Source organism: Triturus cristatus, chromosome 6, assembly GCF_964204655.1.
Source record: "Triturus cristatus chromosome 6, aTriCri1.1, whole genome shotgun sequence".
NCBI classification, from domain to species: Eukaryota; Metazoa; Chordata; class Amphibia; order Caudata; family Salamandridae; genus Triturus; species Triturus cristatus.
Window position 1 is genome coordinate 402,640,184 of NC_140589.1, and position 15,694 is coordinate 402,655,877.

At 47.9% G+C, this 15,694-nt stretch overlaps 1 protein-coding gene across 1 annotated transcript in view; it reads left to right on the forward strand.

Annotated features, from left to right (window-relative positions):
- DLGAP2 (DLG associated protein 2) overlaps positions 1–15,694 on the forward strand; it is a 1,278,043-nt gene that overhangs the window by 1,210,293 nt on the left and 52,056 nt on the right. Inside the window, exon 12 of the mRNA XM_085610808.1 lies at positions 3,429–3,503. Within this exon, the coding sequence (XP_085466934.1) occupies positions 3,429–3,503 (75 nt within the window). The remainder of the gene's footprint in view (positions 1–3,428; positions 3,504–15,694) is intronic.

A 15,694-nucleotide genomic window follows, 5' to 3' on the forward strand; every position in this document is an offset into this window, starting at 1 on the left:
TTCTGAATCAAAGTCTGCACTGCATCTTCTCTTTGTCCCTCTCCATCTCAGGTCTGCAAGTCAGTCTCCCCTCTAGTTCTGAAACTCCTAATCTAGGAACACGTTTATAAATGGTAAAATGTTACAAAACATATGGTCTGTTCTTGTCTTCTCCAATTGAAATCCAGTTTTCTCCAGAAGGTACATCTTCCCCCTTCTTCCTGTCCACACATAATTCATCAGGCTCTAGCTATTGCTTAGTCCTCACAGCACATTTGAAATTTAGTTCAAATGACTTCATTTCCTAACTGTGTTATTCTGACTAAACACATTACATTAGCTGAAAGAGAAAATTATTATTTAAACAGGAACCATTAGAACAGATTGTGGCAATGCATTTTGAAATGCGTGTGCATTATATTTCTACAGTAAATACACGAAGCTTTCAGATATCAGTAAGGCTCTGAGGTCATTCTGAGCATATCTATTTCACAGCACATTTATCTGCAAGGTCAAATGAAGCTTCTTCCCAGCGAGCTGCATGCCATTCATTCTATTTAGCTGTCACTGCTCTTGTGCAATTCTCTTTTACAATGTTGAGTTAAGTTAATAAAATCTATACACTACCACTGCACACATGTTTAATAATTATTGCAAGTTAAAAACACATTCCATAGTTAAAATCACATTAACTATGAAATATATTTGTACACTTTTAAAACTTTTAAACAGCATGATTTATTACAGGATAAAGTGTCTGATTAAAGGCTTTGGAAGCCTCCTGTTTTCATTTTGTGTACCAAATGTCTATGTGTCATTTTTAAAAGTGTATGGCAGATTGTCATTTTAATTTATTATGCAAGTCGGAATTTAATTTTTTTGAGTCTTTCCTATACCATCCTAAGGATGACAGGTCTAACAGGCACACTCCTACGTTACATAAATATACACTAATTTAAAAAATGTACATATGTCGATATCTGTCTTGCGTCATCTTCTTTATGTTAGCCACCCAATCTAGACCATTCTCCTATGTACCACTGTTAATAATATGTACAGCACTTCTGTTGCAAGGGCTAACTGATGAAGTCAATAAATACAATAAAACAAATATTCAAAACGCATTTTTGCCAAATGTTGCATTGTCGTGGGACTCTGGTTCATCTCTGACTCAACAAATTGGAAAATTGTCATAGCTACATTTTGAAAATATCTCAATTTATTTTAATTTTGCTTTATTGAAAATCTCACTGTTTATTGTTTGTTTTACGCCTACTGTTATTAGAAAATATTGCACCTCTAGAATGTCGTGATTCACTTTGTATGTAAGCTTAAAACAGCGATGAGAAAACTCAAAGCTGCAGTTTGCTAAAGAAATATAAGAACAGCTCAAAGGTTTGCAATGTGTCTCAAGTCGTCATAACAGGTTGTCTTCCCCTTATTGTATTGTTATGTGTCCGAAAAGAAATGTTGGATTCCATCCTGTCGGTGCTGCCCATGATAACCAATGAACGTGCATGCAATGAGAAGGAGGCGGGACATTGTTTTCCCAATGCAGATGCTGTCACAGCCAACATCCGTTGCTTATGGCAACAATTGTGTCATCAGCATCTTATAACGGACTGCTGTTTACGCTGAAAAATAGCTTATACTATTATGTATTTTGAGTTAACAAGAATAAGTGCACCGAATACATGCAAAATGCATATCATACCCCACATCCTTTGAATTGAAGGTATCATCTGTGTGCTGGAGGCAGATGCGTTTGCACCAAATATCTTCAGGGTGATTTCAGTGTGTGCTTGATACACCGGGCACCTTGATTAATGCACTAGATGGCTGCTAGACAGCAGAATCACCTCACTCCTATTTGAGGCTAAATTCAAGATGATTAATGCAATAGAAATGGTATAAGCTTCTTATTTTAAGTAGCCTGATCACTTAATGAAGATCCTCGGAAGTCACTATCTGTGCACGCAGATTGTTAGCTGCCATCTCACTTTCTAATGTGCGAGATAATGTATAGATTGTCAGTGATAGCGCTCGGTGGACAGTTGCACCGTATATTTAAGCAGCAGTGATTCTGATTGGTTGTGATCAATGTATTATAATTATGTGCTGGCGCTCGCGCGCACCTTGCACATGCTCTGCGGGTAAACAAATGACTGGTGCTAAGCATCCGACTGAGCAAGTGAAGAAACCGCATATGTTGGTGTTCAACCACTGCTGCAGATGTACTGAGAGGGCGGCCCATGTCAACTGCACATCACGCATTTAATTCTGACTTCCGTTTAGCTAATTAGTGCATTCTCGCAGGTTAGGGCAACGTTTGTTTGCGCCAACTACAACTAGAACTGCGGCAGTGTGTCCTATCAACAATGAGTGACAGGGCAAGCTTAATGGAAGGCTACCGAAGACGAACTTTCCCACAGCAGTAAGAATAAGTAGTAATTGTATGTAAAGTACAAATGCTACACTGTACGGGCCACGAATCATTCATAATTGCATATCATGAGCTAATAACTATTTTGGGTGAAAAATATCTATCCATTAAAGAGGTGGACTTAACATTCAGGTCACCTGTGACGGAGAGTCTTGGCTCCCCCACAGAGGCGTAACACAGGCCCCCGAACCCCCGCAGTGCGGGGGGGGGGGGGTGGCGGCAAGCTCCAGGGGGCACCTCAGCACAGCACTCTGGCTGTAGGGCTCCTTATTGAGCCCGGGGGGCCCCTGCACCTACCTTGCAGGGAGGCCCCCTCAAGGTTCGTTACGCCAGTGCTCCATAATCGCTTCCTGGCGACACCGAGTCGCGTGGCACTATATTAAGATTTTAGATTGCAGTGAAGCGGAAGCGCGTAACACGTATACTCCGGATTGCATAATCCTAGCAGGACAAGTGTCCTGGCGCTTTCCACTGAGGTGGCTTGGGCTGTCTGTGTTGCTCGTCCTTTACATGTCAACATAGTCCACCATATCGCGGGCTTCACCTGAACACATACAAATACGTAGACAACGCTTTCCAGCCTTATTACTTCAACCGAAAGCCCAAGAGAGGAGCGTCACCAGTCATGGAAAACAGCCGTCCTCCCTCAGTGTCAGTTCATGTTTGTGGAACATGTGTCGTTGAACCATTTTCAGCTTGGTGTCGGGTGAATCAGCGTGCCTGAAGTACACGTTTTTGTGTCGGTGATGACTGTGATGAACACGAGTGCTGCTCTCGGGCAGCATTTAAATGTGAAATCCCATTGCGCAGCTTGTAAAAACTGGCCTCCGCGTCATGTTGGGATTAGCAATGCTAAATGAAAACCTGTGAGAAAAAAATTAAAGAACTGTGCCTTAAATTCCACCGACTGCTTAGGGCTTTTACGACTGAGAGCCCACTAATGCTTTAGATACAAATGTCAAGTTTGCCCATAAACAAATCACAGTGACCATGCTTTCCCCCTCAGATCTCACCAACTACCCCTTGTCCGAGCTTTGGGGTTGTGACAGCACGCAGTTTCGCAGATACAGCATTTTCATGGGCAAGTATTGGAAGCAATTAATATTTTTTAATAATAAAGCAACGTATATTGTGTACGAATATTCTGCAGCGGCTACTGATACCAAGTGTTGAAAAATGTAATGTGTTGGGAATAACTGTGGTAATGTACTAGTTCATATTCATTCCATTGCAGTAGTTCAAAGAAAAAGGGTCAACGCTTTTAGTCTGCTGCTGGACCTGCGTTGCCCTACTCCATATGTTTGCAATAAGATTGTTTCGTTTTCATTAATAGCTGTGTGCTCCAATCAATCAATTCACAGCGAACGTAGGAACGGCATACATATAAAAAAAAACAGAAAAATGATTGAACGGAAACATAAAAAACGTAATTGCCACCTAGTGGTATTACCATTTGGTGCATATGCAATTTGATGTATTTTTATTTAGCCGTTTTGAATGTATAAACAAAATGTAGGAAGCAACTAGCAGGCCTGGTGTATCTATACACCCATTGGATGTTCGCTATCATAGAGAACGTTTAAAAAAAATTAAAGAAGCATTCTGGCTGGCCGAATTTTCTTAATGTTCACAGACATTAGAGAAATCACACAATCTGATTGGCTGGAACTACTCAAAATATTTTCGAAGGGAAACTATTCTGTTTCCCTAACATTTGATGACAAACTTCAAGAGGGTAACACTTCAAAGGAAGGAATACTATATAAATGTTTTTTTTCTGCCACAAAACAATGCTACCTCTATCAACCAAAGGGAATTATAATGAAGTATGTTCTTTTCATAGAGGACAAACAGCTTTGGGACGTTTACAAACTTCGTGATGATTAAAAGCAAAAACAGCGCAGTGGGAGAGCCATTGCTGTTATTACATTTAAGTAGATGGGCCATTGCATCTCCCACCTATGCAGTTCTCTCCCTGGCCTGCATGACAAACCGGGGAAAGTTCAAAAATTGAAATGGACCTTCAAGCCCGCCACTGCAGCCTGGTCTGGAACAGAAGGGGTTAAAGACATCCGGGTATTATCAAAGGGGCTGGGAGATAAAAATGAATCCTCTCTTGGTCAATTTGAGCATTTGTTGTCTCTGTCTCCACTATTCATTTCCCTGTCTAGCCAAAGGACGAGCGAGTGATGGGGAGGGGTGAGCGTGCACACACCCTTTCCCTGCCCAAGGGAAGGAGTCCTCAGAATGATCATCAACTGGACAGCTTGCGCCTCCAACACATCACTTTTGTTAAGTTGAAGGAGGGCCAGGTCAGTGAAGGGGTTAGAGGTTAGTAGCAGCTGCCTCAGTGTTCTGTTCACAATTACAAACACAACACTGGGGCATGGTCAGCCTTCAGCGTTGCAAAATTCAAGGAGTAGAGGTATGGTCAGCTGCTGGTGTCCTATTCACAATTCCAAACAGGACACCATCAGCTGTAGGCTGTCCCAGGTACCATGAACCTCACAAAGGTGAAACAGATGGCGACCCAGGATAGGTGGGTGCTGACCAGAGGACAAAAAGCAAAAACAACAATTGATGGACAGAATGCAGAACAATGTCATACATTCACCCCAGTACAGAGATCTGGGCCTAAATCCATCGTTTTTTTGCTCACCATGCCATTCCAGTTTGAACCCAGCCATATGCAAATCAGTCTTGACCCTGTGCCCCATGGGAACAGTCCAGGGTCAGACTGATTTGCATATGGCCATGTCTGAACTGGGGTGGCAGAGTGGGCTAAAGAACGGTGATGGATCAAACCCGGATCTGTGGACTGGGTGTGAGTGTTTGATTGGTTCTGATGCTCCGTCCATCACCACCCCCTTTTGTACCGCTTTGTTCGCCATAAGTTGGCAGGGTATGCTCAGACGTGAGTCCCTTGCTCACTTTGCCACTGGATTCAAGCAAGCCTGGCTGAAGACGGCTGAAATGCCAGAAACCGGTCCTAGGAAGCTTGTTTCCGGTCCAGGGAAGGCATGGCTTGGCAGTTCGGGCTGGACTGTTCCCATGAGGCACAGGGTCAGACTGATTTGCATATGGCCATGTCTGAACTGGGGTGGCAGAGTGGGCTAAAGAACGGTGATGGATCAAACCCGGATCTGTGGACTGGGTGTGAGTGTTTGATTGGTTCTGATGCTCCGTCCATCACCACCCCCTTTTGTACCGCTTTGTTCGCCATAAGTTGGCAGGGTATGCTCAGACGTGAGTCCCTTGCTCACTTTGCCACTGGATTCAAGCAAGCCTGGCTGAAGACGGCTGAAATGCCAGAAACCGGTCCTAGGAAGCTTGTTTCCGGTCCAGGGAAGGCATGGCTTGGCAGTTCGGGCTGGACTGTTCCCATGAGGCACAGGGTCAGACTGATTTGCATATGGCCATGTCTGAACTGGGGTGGCAGAGTGGGCTAAAGAACGGTGATGGATCAAACCCGGATCTGTGGACTGGGTGTGAGTGTTTGATTGGTTCTGATGCTCCGTCCATCACCACCCCCTTTTGTACCGCTTTGTTCGCCATAAGTTGGCAGGGTATGCTCAGACGTGAGTCCCTTGCTCACTTTGCCACTGGATTCAAGCAAGCCTGGCTGAAGACGGCTGAAATGCCAGAAACCGGTCCTAGGAAGCTTGTTTCCGGTCCAGGGAAGGCATGGCTTGGCAGTTCGGGCTGGACTGTTCCCATGAGGCACAGGGTCAGACTGATTTGCATATGGCCATGTCTGAACTGGGGTGGCAGAGTGGGCTAAAGAACGGTGATGGATCAAACCCGGATCTGTGGACTGGGTGTGAGTGTTTGATTGGTTCTGATGCTCCGTCCATCACCACCCCCTTTTGTACCGCTTTGTTCGCCATAAGTTGGCAGGGTATGCTCAGACGTGAGTCCCTTGCTCACTTTGCCACTGGATTCAAGCAAGCCTGGCTGAAGACGGCTGAAATGCCAGAAACCGGTCCTAGGAAGCTTGTTTCCGGTCCAGGGAAGGCATGGCTTGGCAGTTCGGGCTGGACTGTTCCCATGAGGCACAGGGTCAGACTGATTTGCATATGGCCATGTCTGAACTGGGGTGGCAGAGTGGGCTAAAGAACGGTGATGGATCAAACCCGGATCTGTGGACTGGGTGTGAGTGTTTGATTGGTTCTGATGCTCCGTCCATCACCACCCCCTTTTGTACCGCTTTGTTCGCCATAAGTTGGCAGGGTATGCTCAGACGTGAGTCCCTTGCTCACTTTGCCACTGGATTCAAGCAAGCCTGGCTGAAGACGGCTGAAATGCCAGAAACCGGTCCTAGGAAGCTTGTTTCCGGTCCAGGGAAGGCATGGCTTGGCAGTTCGGGCTGGACTGTTCCCATGAGGCACAGGGTCAGACTGATTTGCATATGGCCATGTCTGAACTGGGGTGGCAGAGTGGGCTAAAGAACGGTGATGGATCAAACCCGGATCTGTGGACTGGGTGTGAGTGTTTGATTGGTTCTGATGCTCCGTCCATCACCACCCCCTTTTGTACCGCTTTGTTCGCCATAAGTTGGCAGGGTATGCTCAGACGTGAGTCCCTTGCTCACTTTGCCACTGGATTCAAGCAAGCCTGGCTGAAGACGGCTGAAATGCCAGAAACCGGTCCTAGGAAGCTTGTTTCCGGTCCAGGGAAGGCATGGCTTGGCAGTTCGGGCTGGACTGTTCCCATGAGGCACAGGGTCAGACTGATTTGCATATGGCCATGTCTGAACTGGGGTGGCAGAGTGGGCTAAAGAACGGTGATGGATCAAACCCGGATCTGTGGACTGGGTGTGAGTGTTTGATTGGTTCTGATGCTCCGTCCATCACCACCCCCTTTTGTACCGCTTTGTTCGCCATAAGTTGGCAGGGTATGCTCAGACGTGAGTCCCTTGCTCACTTTGCCACTGGATTCAAGCAAGCCTGGCTGAAGACGGCTGAAATGCCAGAAACCGGTCCTAGGAAGCTTGTTTCCGGTCCAGGGAAGGCATGGCTTGGCAGTTCGGGCTGGACTGTTCCCATGAGGCACAGGGTCAGACTGATTTGCATATGGCCATGTCTGAACTGGGGTGGCAGAGTGGGCTAAAGAACGGTGATGGATCAAACCCGGATCTGTGGACTGGGTGTGAGTGTTTGATTGGTTCTGATGCTCCGTCCATCACCACCCCCTTTTGTACCGCTTTGTTCGCCATAAGTTGGCAGGGTATGCTCAGACGTGAGTCCCTTGCTCACTTTGCCACTGGATTCAAGCAAGCCTGGCTGAAGACGGCTGAAATGCCAGAAACCGGTCCTAGGAAGCTTGTTTCCGGTCCAGGGAAGGCATGGCTTGGCAGTTCGGGCTGGACTGTTCCCATGAGGCACAGGGTCAGACTGATTTGCATATGGCCATGTCTGAACTGGGGTGGCAGAGTGGGCTAAAGAACGGTGATGGATCAAACCCGGATCTGTGGACTGGGTGTGAGTGTTTGATTGGTTCTGATGCTCCGTCCATCACCACCCCCTTTTGTACCGCTTTGTTCGCCATAAGTTGGCAGGGTATGCTCAGACGTGAGTCCCTTGCTCACTTTGCCACTGGATTCAAGCAAGCCTGGCTGAAGACGGCTGAAATGCCAGAAACCGGTCCTAGGAAGCTTGTTTCCGGTCCAGGGAAGGCATGGCTTGGCAGTTCGGGCTGGACTGTTCCCATGAGGCACAGGGTCAGACTGATTTGCATATGGCCATGTCTGAACTGGGGTGGCAGAGTGGGCTAAAGAACGGTGATGGATCAAACCCGGATCTGTGGACTGGGTGTGAGTGTTTGATTGGTTCTGATGCTCCGTCCATCACCACCCCCTTTTGTACCGCTTTGTTCGCCATAAGTTGGCAGGGTATGCTCAGACGTGAGTCCCTTGCTCACTTTGCCACTGGATTCAAGCAAGCCTGGCTGAAGACGGCTGAAATGCCAGAAACCGGTCCTAGGAAGCTTGTTTCCGGTCCAGGGAAGGCATGGCTTGGCAGTTCGGGCTGGACTGTTCCCATGAGGCACAGGGTCAGACTGATTTGCATATGGCCATGTCTGAACTGGGGTGGCAGAGTGGGCTAAAGAACGGTGATGGATCAAACCCGGATCTGTGGACTGGGTGTGAGTGTTTGATTGGTTCTGATGCTCCGTCCATCACCACCCCCTTTTGTACCGCTTTGTTCGCCATAAGTTGGCAGGGTATGCTCAGACGTGAGTCCCTTGCTCACTTTGCCACTGGATTCAAGCAAGCCTGGCTGAAGACGGCTGAAATGCCAGAAACCGGTCCTAGGAAGCTTGTTTCCGGTCCAGGGAAGGCATGGCTTGGCAGTTCGGGCTGGACTGTTCCCATGAGGCACAGGGTCAGACTGATTTGCATATGGCCATGTCTGAACTGGGGTGGCAGAGTGGGCTAAAGAACGGTGATGGATCAAACCCGGATCTGTGGACTGGGTGTGAGTGTTTGATTGGTTCTGATGCTCCGTCCATCACCACCCCCTTTTGTACCGCTTTGTTCGCCATAAGTTGGCAGGGTATGCTCAGACGTGAGTCCCTTGCTCACTTTGCCACTGGATTCAAGCAAGCCTGGCTGAAGACGGCTGAAATGCCAGAAACCGGTCCTAGGAAGCTTGTTTCCGGTCCAGGGAAGGCATGGCTTGGCAGTTCGGGCTGGACTGTTCCCATGAGGCACAGGGTCAGACTGATTTGCATATGGCCATGTCTGAACTGGGGTGGCAGAGTGGGCTAAAGAACGGTGATGGATCAAACCCGGATCTGTGGACTGGGTGTGAGTGTTTGATTGGTTCTGATGCTCCGTCCATCACCACCCCCTTTTGTACCGCTTTGTTCGCCATAAGTTGGCAGGGTATGCTCAGACGTGAGTCCCTTGCTCACTTTGCCACTGGATTCAAGCAAGCCTGGCTGAAGACGGCTGAAATGCCAGAAACCGGTCCTAGGAAGCTTGTTTCCGGTCCAGGGAAGGCATGGCTTGGCAGTTCGGGCTGGACTGTTCCCATGAGGCACAGGGTCAGACTGATTTGCATATGGCCATGTCTGAACTGGGGTGGCAGAGTGGGCTAAAGAACGGTGATGGATCAAACCCGGATCTGTGGACTGGGTGTGAGTGTTTGATTGGTTCTGATGCTCCGTCCATCACCACCCCCTTTTGTACCGCTTTGTTCGCCATAAGTTGGCAGGGTATGCTCAGACGTGAGTCCCTTGCTCACTTTGCCACTGGATTCAAGCAAGCCTGGCTGAAGACGGCTGAAATGCCAGAAACCGGTCCTAGGAAGCTTGTTTCCGGTCCAGGGAAGGCATGGCTTGGCAGTTCGGGCTGGACTGTTCCCATGAGGCACAGGGTCAGACTGATTTGCATATGGCCATGTCTGAACTGGGGTGGCAGAGTGGGCTAAAGAACGGTGATGGATCAAACCCGGATCTGTGGACTGGGTGTGAGTGTTTGATTGGTTCTGATGCTCCGTCCATCACCACCCCCTTTTGTACCGCTTTGTTCGCCATAAGTTGGCAGGGTATGCTCAGACGTGAGTCCCTTGCTCACTTTGCCACTGGATTCAAGCAAGCCTGGCTGAAGACGGCTGAAATGCCAGAAACCGGTCCTAGGAAGCTTGTTTCCGGTCCAGGGAAGGCATGGCTTGGCAGTTCGGGCTGGACTGTTCCCATGAGGCACAGGGTCAGACTGATTTGCATATGGCCATGTCTGAACTGGGGTGGCAGAGTGGGCTAAAGAACGGTGATGGATCAAACCCGGATCTGTGGACTGGGTGTGAGTGTTTGATTGGTTCTGATGCTCCGTCCATCACCACCCCCTTTTGTACCGCTTTGTTCGCCATAAGTTGGCAGGGTATGCTCAGACGTGAGTCCCTTGCTCACTTTGCCACTGGATTCAAGCAAGCCTGGCTGAAGACGGCTGAAATGCCAGAAACCGGTCCTAGGAAGCTTGTTTCCGGTCCAGGGAAGGCATGGCTTGGCAGTTCGGGCTGGACTGTTCCCATGAGGCACAGGGTCAGACTGATTTGCATATGGCCATGTCTGAACTGGGGTGGCAGAGTGGGCTAAAGAACGGTGATGGATCAAACCCGGATCTGTGGACTGGGTGTGAGTGTTTGATTGGTTCTGATGCTCCGTCCATCACCACCCCCTTTTGTACCGCTTTGTTCGCCATAAGTTGGCAGGGTATGCTCAGACGTGAGTCCCTTGCTCACTTTGCCACTGGATTCAAGCAAGCCTGGCTGAAGACGGCTGAAATGCCAGAAACCGGTCCTAGGAAGCTTGTTTCCGGTCCAGGGAAGGCATGGCTTGGCAGTTCGGGCTGGACTGTTCCCATGAGGCACAGGGTCAGACTGATTTGCATATGGCCATGTCTGAACTGGGGTGGCAGAGTGGGCTAAAGAACGGTGATGGATCAAACCCGGATCTGTGGACTGGGTGTGAGTGTTTGATTGGTTCTGATGCTCCGTCCATCACCACCCCCTTTTGTACCGCTTTGTTCGCCATAAGTTGGCAGGGTATGCTCAGACGTGAGTCCCTTGCTCACTTTGCCACTGGATTCAAGCAAGCCTGGCCGAAGACGGCTGAAATGCCAGAAACCGGTCCTAGGAAGCTTGTTTCCGGTCCAGGGAAGGCATGGCTTGGCAGTTCGGGCTGGACTGTTCCCATGAGGCACAGGGTCAGACTGATTTGCATATGGCCATGTCTGAACTGGGGTGGCAGAGTGGGCTAAAGAACGGTGATGGATCAAACCCGGATCTGTGGACTGGGTGTGAGTGTTTGATTGGTTCTGATGCTCCGTCCATCACCACCCCCTTTTGTACCGCTTTGTTCGCCATAAGTTGGCAGGGTATGCTCAGACGTGAGTCCCTTGCTCACTTTGCCACTGGATTCAAGCAAGCCTGGCTGAAGACGGCTGAAATGCCAGAAACCGGTCCTAGGAAGCTTGTTTCCGGTCCAGGGAAGGCATGGCTTGGCAGTTCGGGCTGGACTGTTCCCATGAGGCACAGGGTCAGACTGATTTGCATATGGCCATGTCTGAACTGGGGTGGCAGAGTGGGCTAAAGAACGGTGATGGATCAAACCCGGATCTGTGGACTGGGTGTGAGTGTTTGATTGGTTCTGATGCTCCGTCCATCACCACCCCCTTTTGTACCGCTTTGTTCGCCATAAGTTGGCAGGGTATGCTCAGACGTGAGTCCCTTGCTCACTTTGCCACTGGATTCAAGCAAGCCTGGCTGAAGACGGCTGAAATGCCAGAAACCGGTCCTAGGAAGCTTGTTTCCGGTCCAGGGAAGGCATGGCTTGGCAGTTCGGGCTGGACTGTTCCCATGAGGCACAGGGTCAGACTGATTTGCATATGGCCATGTCTGAACTGGGGTGGCAGAGTGGGCTAAAGAACGGTGATGGATCAAACCCGGATCTGTGGACTGGGTGTGAGTGTTTGATTGGTTCTGATGCTCCGTCCATCACCACCCCCTTTTGTACCGCTTTGTTCGCCATAAGTTGGCAGGGTATGCTCAGACGTGAGTCCCTTGCTCACTTTGCCACTGGATTCAAGCAAGCCTGGCTGAAGACGGCTGAAATGCCAGAAACCGGTCCTAGGAAGCTTGTTTCCGGTCCAGGGAAGGCATGGCTTGGCAGTTCGGGCTGGACTGTTCCCATGAGGCACAGGGTCAGACTGATTTGCATATGGCCATGTCTGAACTGGGGTGGCAGAGTGGGCTAAAGAACGGTGATGGATCAAACCCGGATCTGTGGACTGGGTGTGAGTGTTTGATTGGTTCTGATGCTCCGTCCATCACCACCCCCTTTTGTACCGCAGAGGACAAAAAGGGCATCACAACCCCCACTTCTCCTTTCTCACCTAGGGCCTCATTACGATGGCGGTTGGACTGACCGTCTGACTACCGTCCTCGTGAGCCCTTTCCGCCCGTCGAGTCTGGGAAGCTTCCCTCTGCCGTATTACGATGCAAACACTGCTACCCTGGCGGTCGCTTTAATGGCAGAACACATACCCCCAAATATGTTTCTGCAAATGTGTAAAAAACTTATAGAAAACATGAATTGTACACATATGCATGGCATATGTGGGGATATGCCTTGTGCGCCATGTACCTCATTGCTGGAGTGTGGCGGATTGTCCACAGTCCAGTCAATGGGGTCACATACTGCATTAGGATTAACCTTGATTTCAGCACCCACAGGATCGTAATCATCAGGACGCAGCTGCCTAAGTGTAGGGGGGACCTAGAATAAGGAATCCACAGTGGAGGCTGCTGGAGAGGCATGGATTTGGGTGAGTATGCACCTCAAATCCTTAGTTTCTGACGACTTGAGGCAGCGCGTTGGACCACCACGGTCAGGTCATAGCAAAGCATCATCGTAATCCAGATGGGGGTCGGAGATCCCTGTACTGCCCTAAAGCTGCTGTTTTTCCCTGACCACCAACTTGGTGGTCGAAGAAAAGCTGTCAGAGTTAACAGTCTTTCAGCGGTCAGTCTGAGTACACGATGCATGCATCGTAAAACGGCAGTTGGACCGCCTGCTTTTGACGAGACCATGGTGGTCCAACCACCTCCGACAGGACCGTGGAAACCGGTCTGACTGCCATCATAACCAGTCCCCTAGTTCCTTTCTCTACAGATCTTGTCTTGAGGGATTACACAGGATTTCTCACCAAAGAAAGTGCCTGGTGATTGTACCTCACTTACAGCATATGTGTAGCAGACCCCAGTGTGCATTCTAGTATGAGCACAAGGGATGTCCTTTCCAGAAACTCCCCTAAGAATGGGACAGTTGGTATTTTATCTCTCTTGTGGCTGCTGAACTCAGGAGTAAATCTGATTTTCCCTACCACCCCTACCCCCAAAAAACCCTTTTTTGTACTTATAAGTTACCACATCTGTTTTTTAAAGGCAGCTGTAATTGTGAGCAAAGGTTTTGCACATTTGCATAAAGTTCAAGAGATTCAAGAATAAAGGAGGTATTTTTCCTGCTTGCATCTGAAACAAGCATTGGCAATGCTAATAGGTTTGACTTATTGGTGGAAGTGCCTTTTGTGTTACTTATGGGTGTAGACACTCAGTAAGTTTTTATACATGCACTTTGTCACTCATATTTACACTTATGCATTCGTTCAGCAATCCACTGACTCATCCTTCTATTCACCCTCTGACACAACCACAATAAAACACACAGAAACGCAACAGCATATGCAAGATAAATTAAAAGAATGCAAGTAGAAAAAAGAAAACATCCTGTCTTCTAAATCCTGGTGGGTATATTTCTGCAATAGCAAAACTAAACATAGTAGTAGATATCCATCTTGCAAAGGAATTGAAAATAGTCTAACATTAGATCTGATTACGATTGCGGTGAACCTGCCACCGACAAGCTGCGGGCTGGAGGGTTCACCGCGATCTTGAGTCATTTTCCCAACTGCCATATTTTGATGGTGGGCGGGTTGGTGGCGATCAGGAACTCTGACCGCAACAAGTCCAATGGGCTCCTTGAGATTGCAGGGACGGTGCAGGCCCCTCGGCATCCAATGCATGTAGGCGGTGCCTAGCAGGCACCGCTGGTTTGATTATGATGCTGGATCCCCACCTGCCTTTCTCTGGCATTTCACCCACCATGGAAAGGCTGTAAGGGATGGATTTTGGGGGGCCGTTGCAGTCCCCCCTTGAGCAGGGGCAGTTTGGTTTTGCACTTTGGGGGGCACCTATGGTGCCCCCTACATTTATCCGCACCATGTGGCAGGCACTGGTTGGTGCCTGCCACGTGGTGTAGGGTATTGCAAAACTTGCATTTTTTCCATTGTGGCGGGTGCTGCAGCCAGCAGCACCCTCCGCGATGGAAAACATGGCACTTGCGGCCACCGTGGTGGCGGCTGTATTGTAATGCTATATGTGGGACCGCCGCCTTATAGGCGGGAGGTCTCAATCCCCGGGACGATGGCGGACGGACAGAAGTCTGTCCGCCATCATAATCAGGCTCATTGTTTTAAAGTTCAAGCATGGGGGCCCCATTTTGTACCAATGTGTTGACCATCCTGGAATGGTAAAATAATGATATACTATGAACAACAGCATTTCATAATCATGATCTCCTGGTTTAGAGGAAGTGCCCACGTGGAATACGGTTCAATGAAAATGAAAAAATTGGCAGTGAACAACCTGCTATAATTGCCTGGAGAGTTGTAGTAGTAGTATCCCTTTAAGGAATATTAAAATAAAAAGAGGAGAAACAAAGAAGAGGATAACTGTATAAGGAGAACATTCAAAACTAAAGGAATGGCCAACCAGCTCTATACTGAAGCACACTCAATTTCAGGTTGATATACACATGATCAGCAAATGCCATCATTCACAGGGCAAAAGAGCCAATAGCTGATGCAGACTGAACCATTAACTCATGCAGTTCACTGATATGAATGGAAGCAGAGTGTAAATGACACTCAGATATATAGATCACAGAACGGAGCGGATCCAAAGGCCTGAAGCTGTTATCATCATAACCAAATGAGGCCCCCTGTTCTGAGCTTAAGCTTTCCCAAAAGACAATCATCAGGCATAGAGTCATACAATTAGATAGTACACAAAATTATAGTTGCCAGAGCAAAATACTATCTCTCCTAAGAGGACCTAATAAGGATTCTAACAGTACAAATCTTCTGTACTCATGGTTTGTTGAACCAGCACCAAAATGCTTGCCTACTATCGTAATCTGTGAGATTTCATGTAACAAAATATCTATCTGTAGGCTTTAATACAGAGTAATACCAATCTACCTTTAAATGCCCATTGACTTTTACAAATGCTTTTCATAATCAATATATCAGGCCTTTATTGTAACTTTGCATTATAAGCAATCAGGCATTTAACCTTAATTATTAACTTGACACTATAACCAACTCAGACTTTGTTGGTTTATACGTCTTCCCACAAGGCACCTATCAGGTATACCATAACAAAATACAAAATATGTACAAAATACAGTTGTTAAAACAGTACAAAATCCTTACCAATAGATCCTAAAAAGGATCACCATCATTCAAATCGTCTATCCCCGTGGTTTGTTCTTGTGGGTCACCAGCACAGAAAGCCTTCCATGCTATAGTAGTCTTCCAGATTCCATGTATCAAATGTCTGCTTACATGTTTTAGCACAGTGTAATAACAATCCATTGTTAAAAACTGTATGTTTTTGACATATTTTTTGCAAGTAAAGCCTACTTACTTTT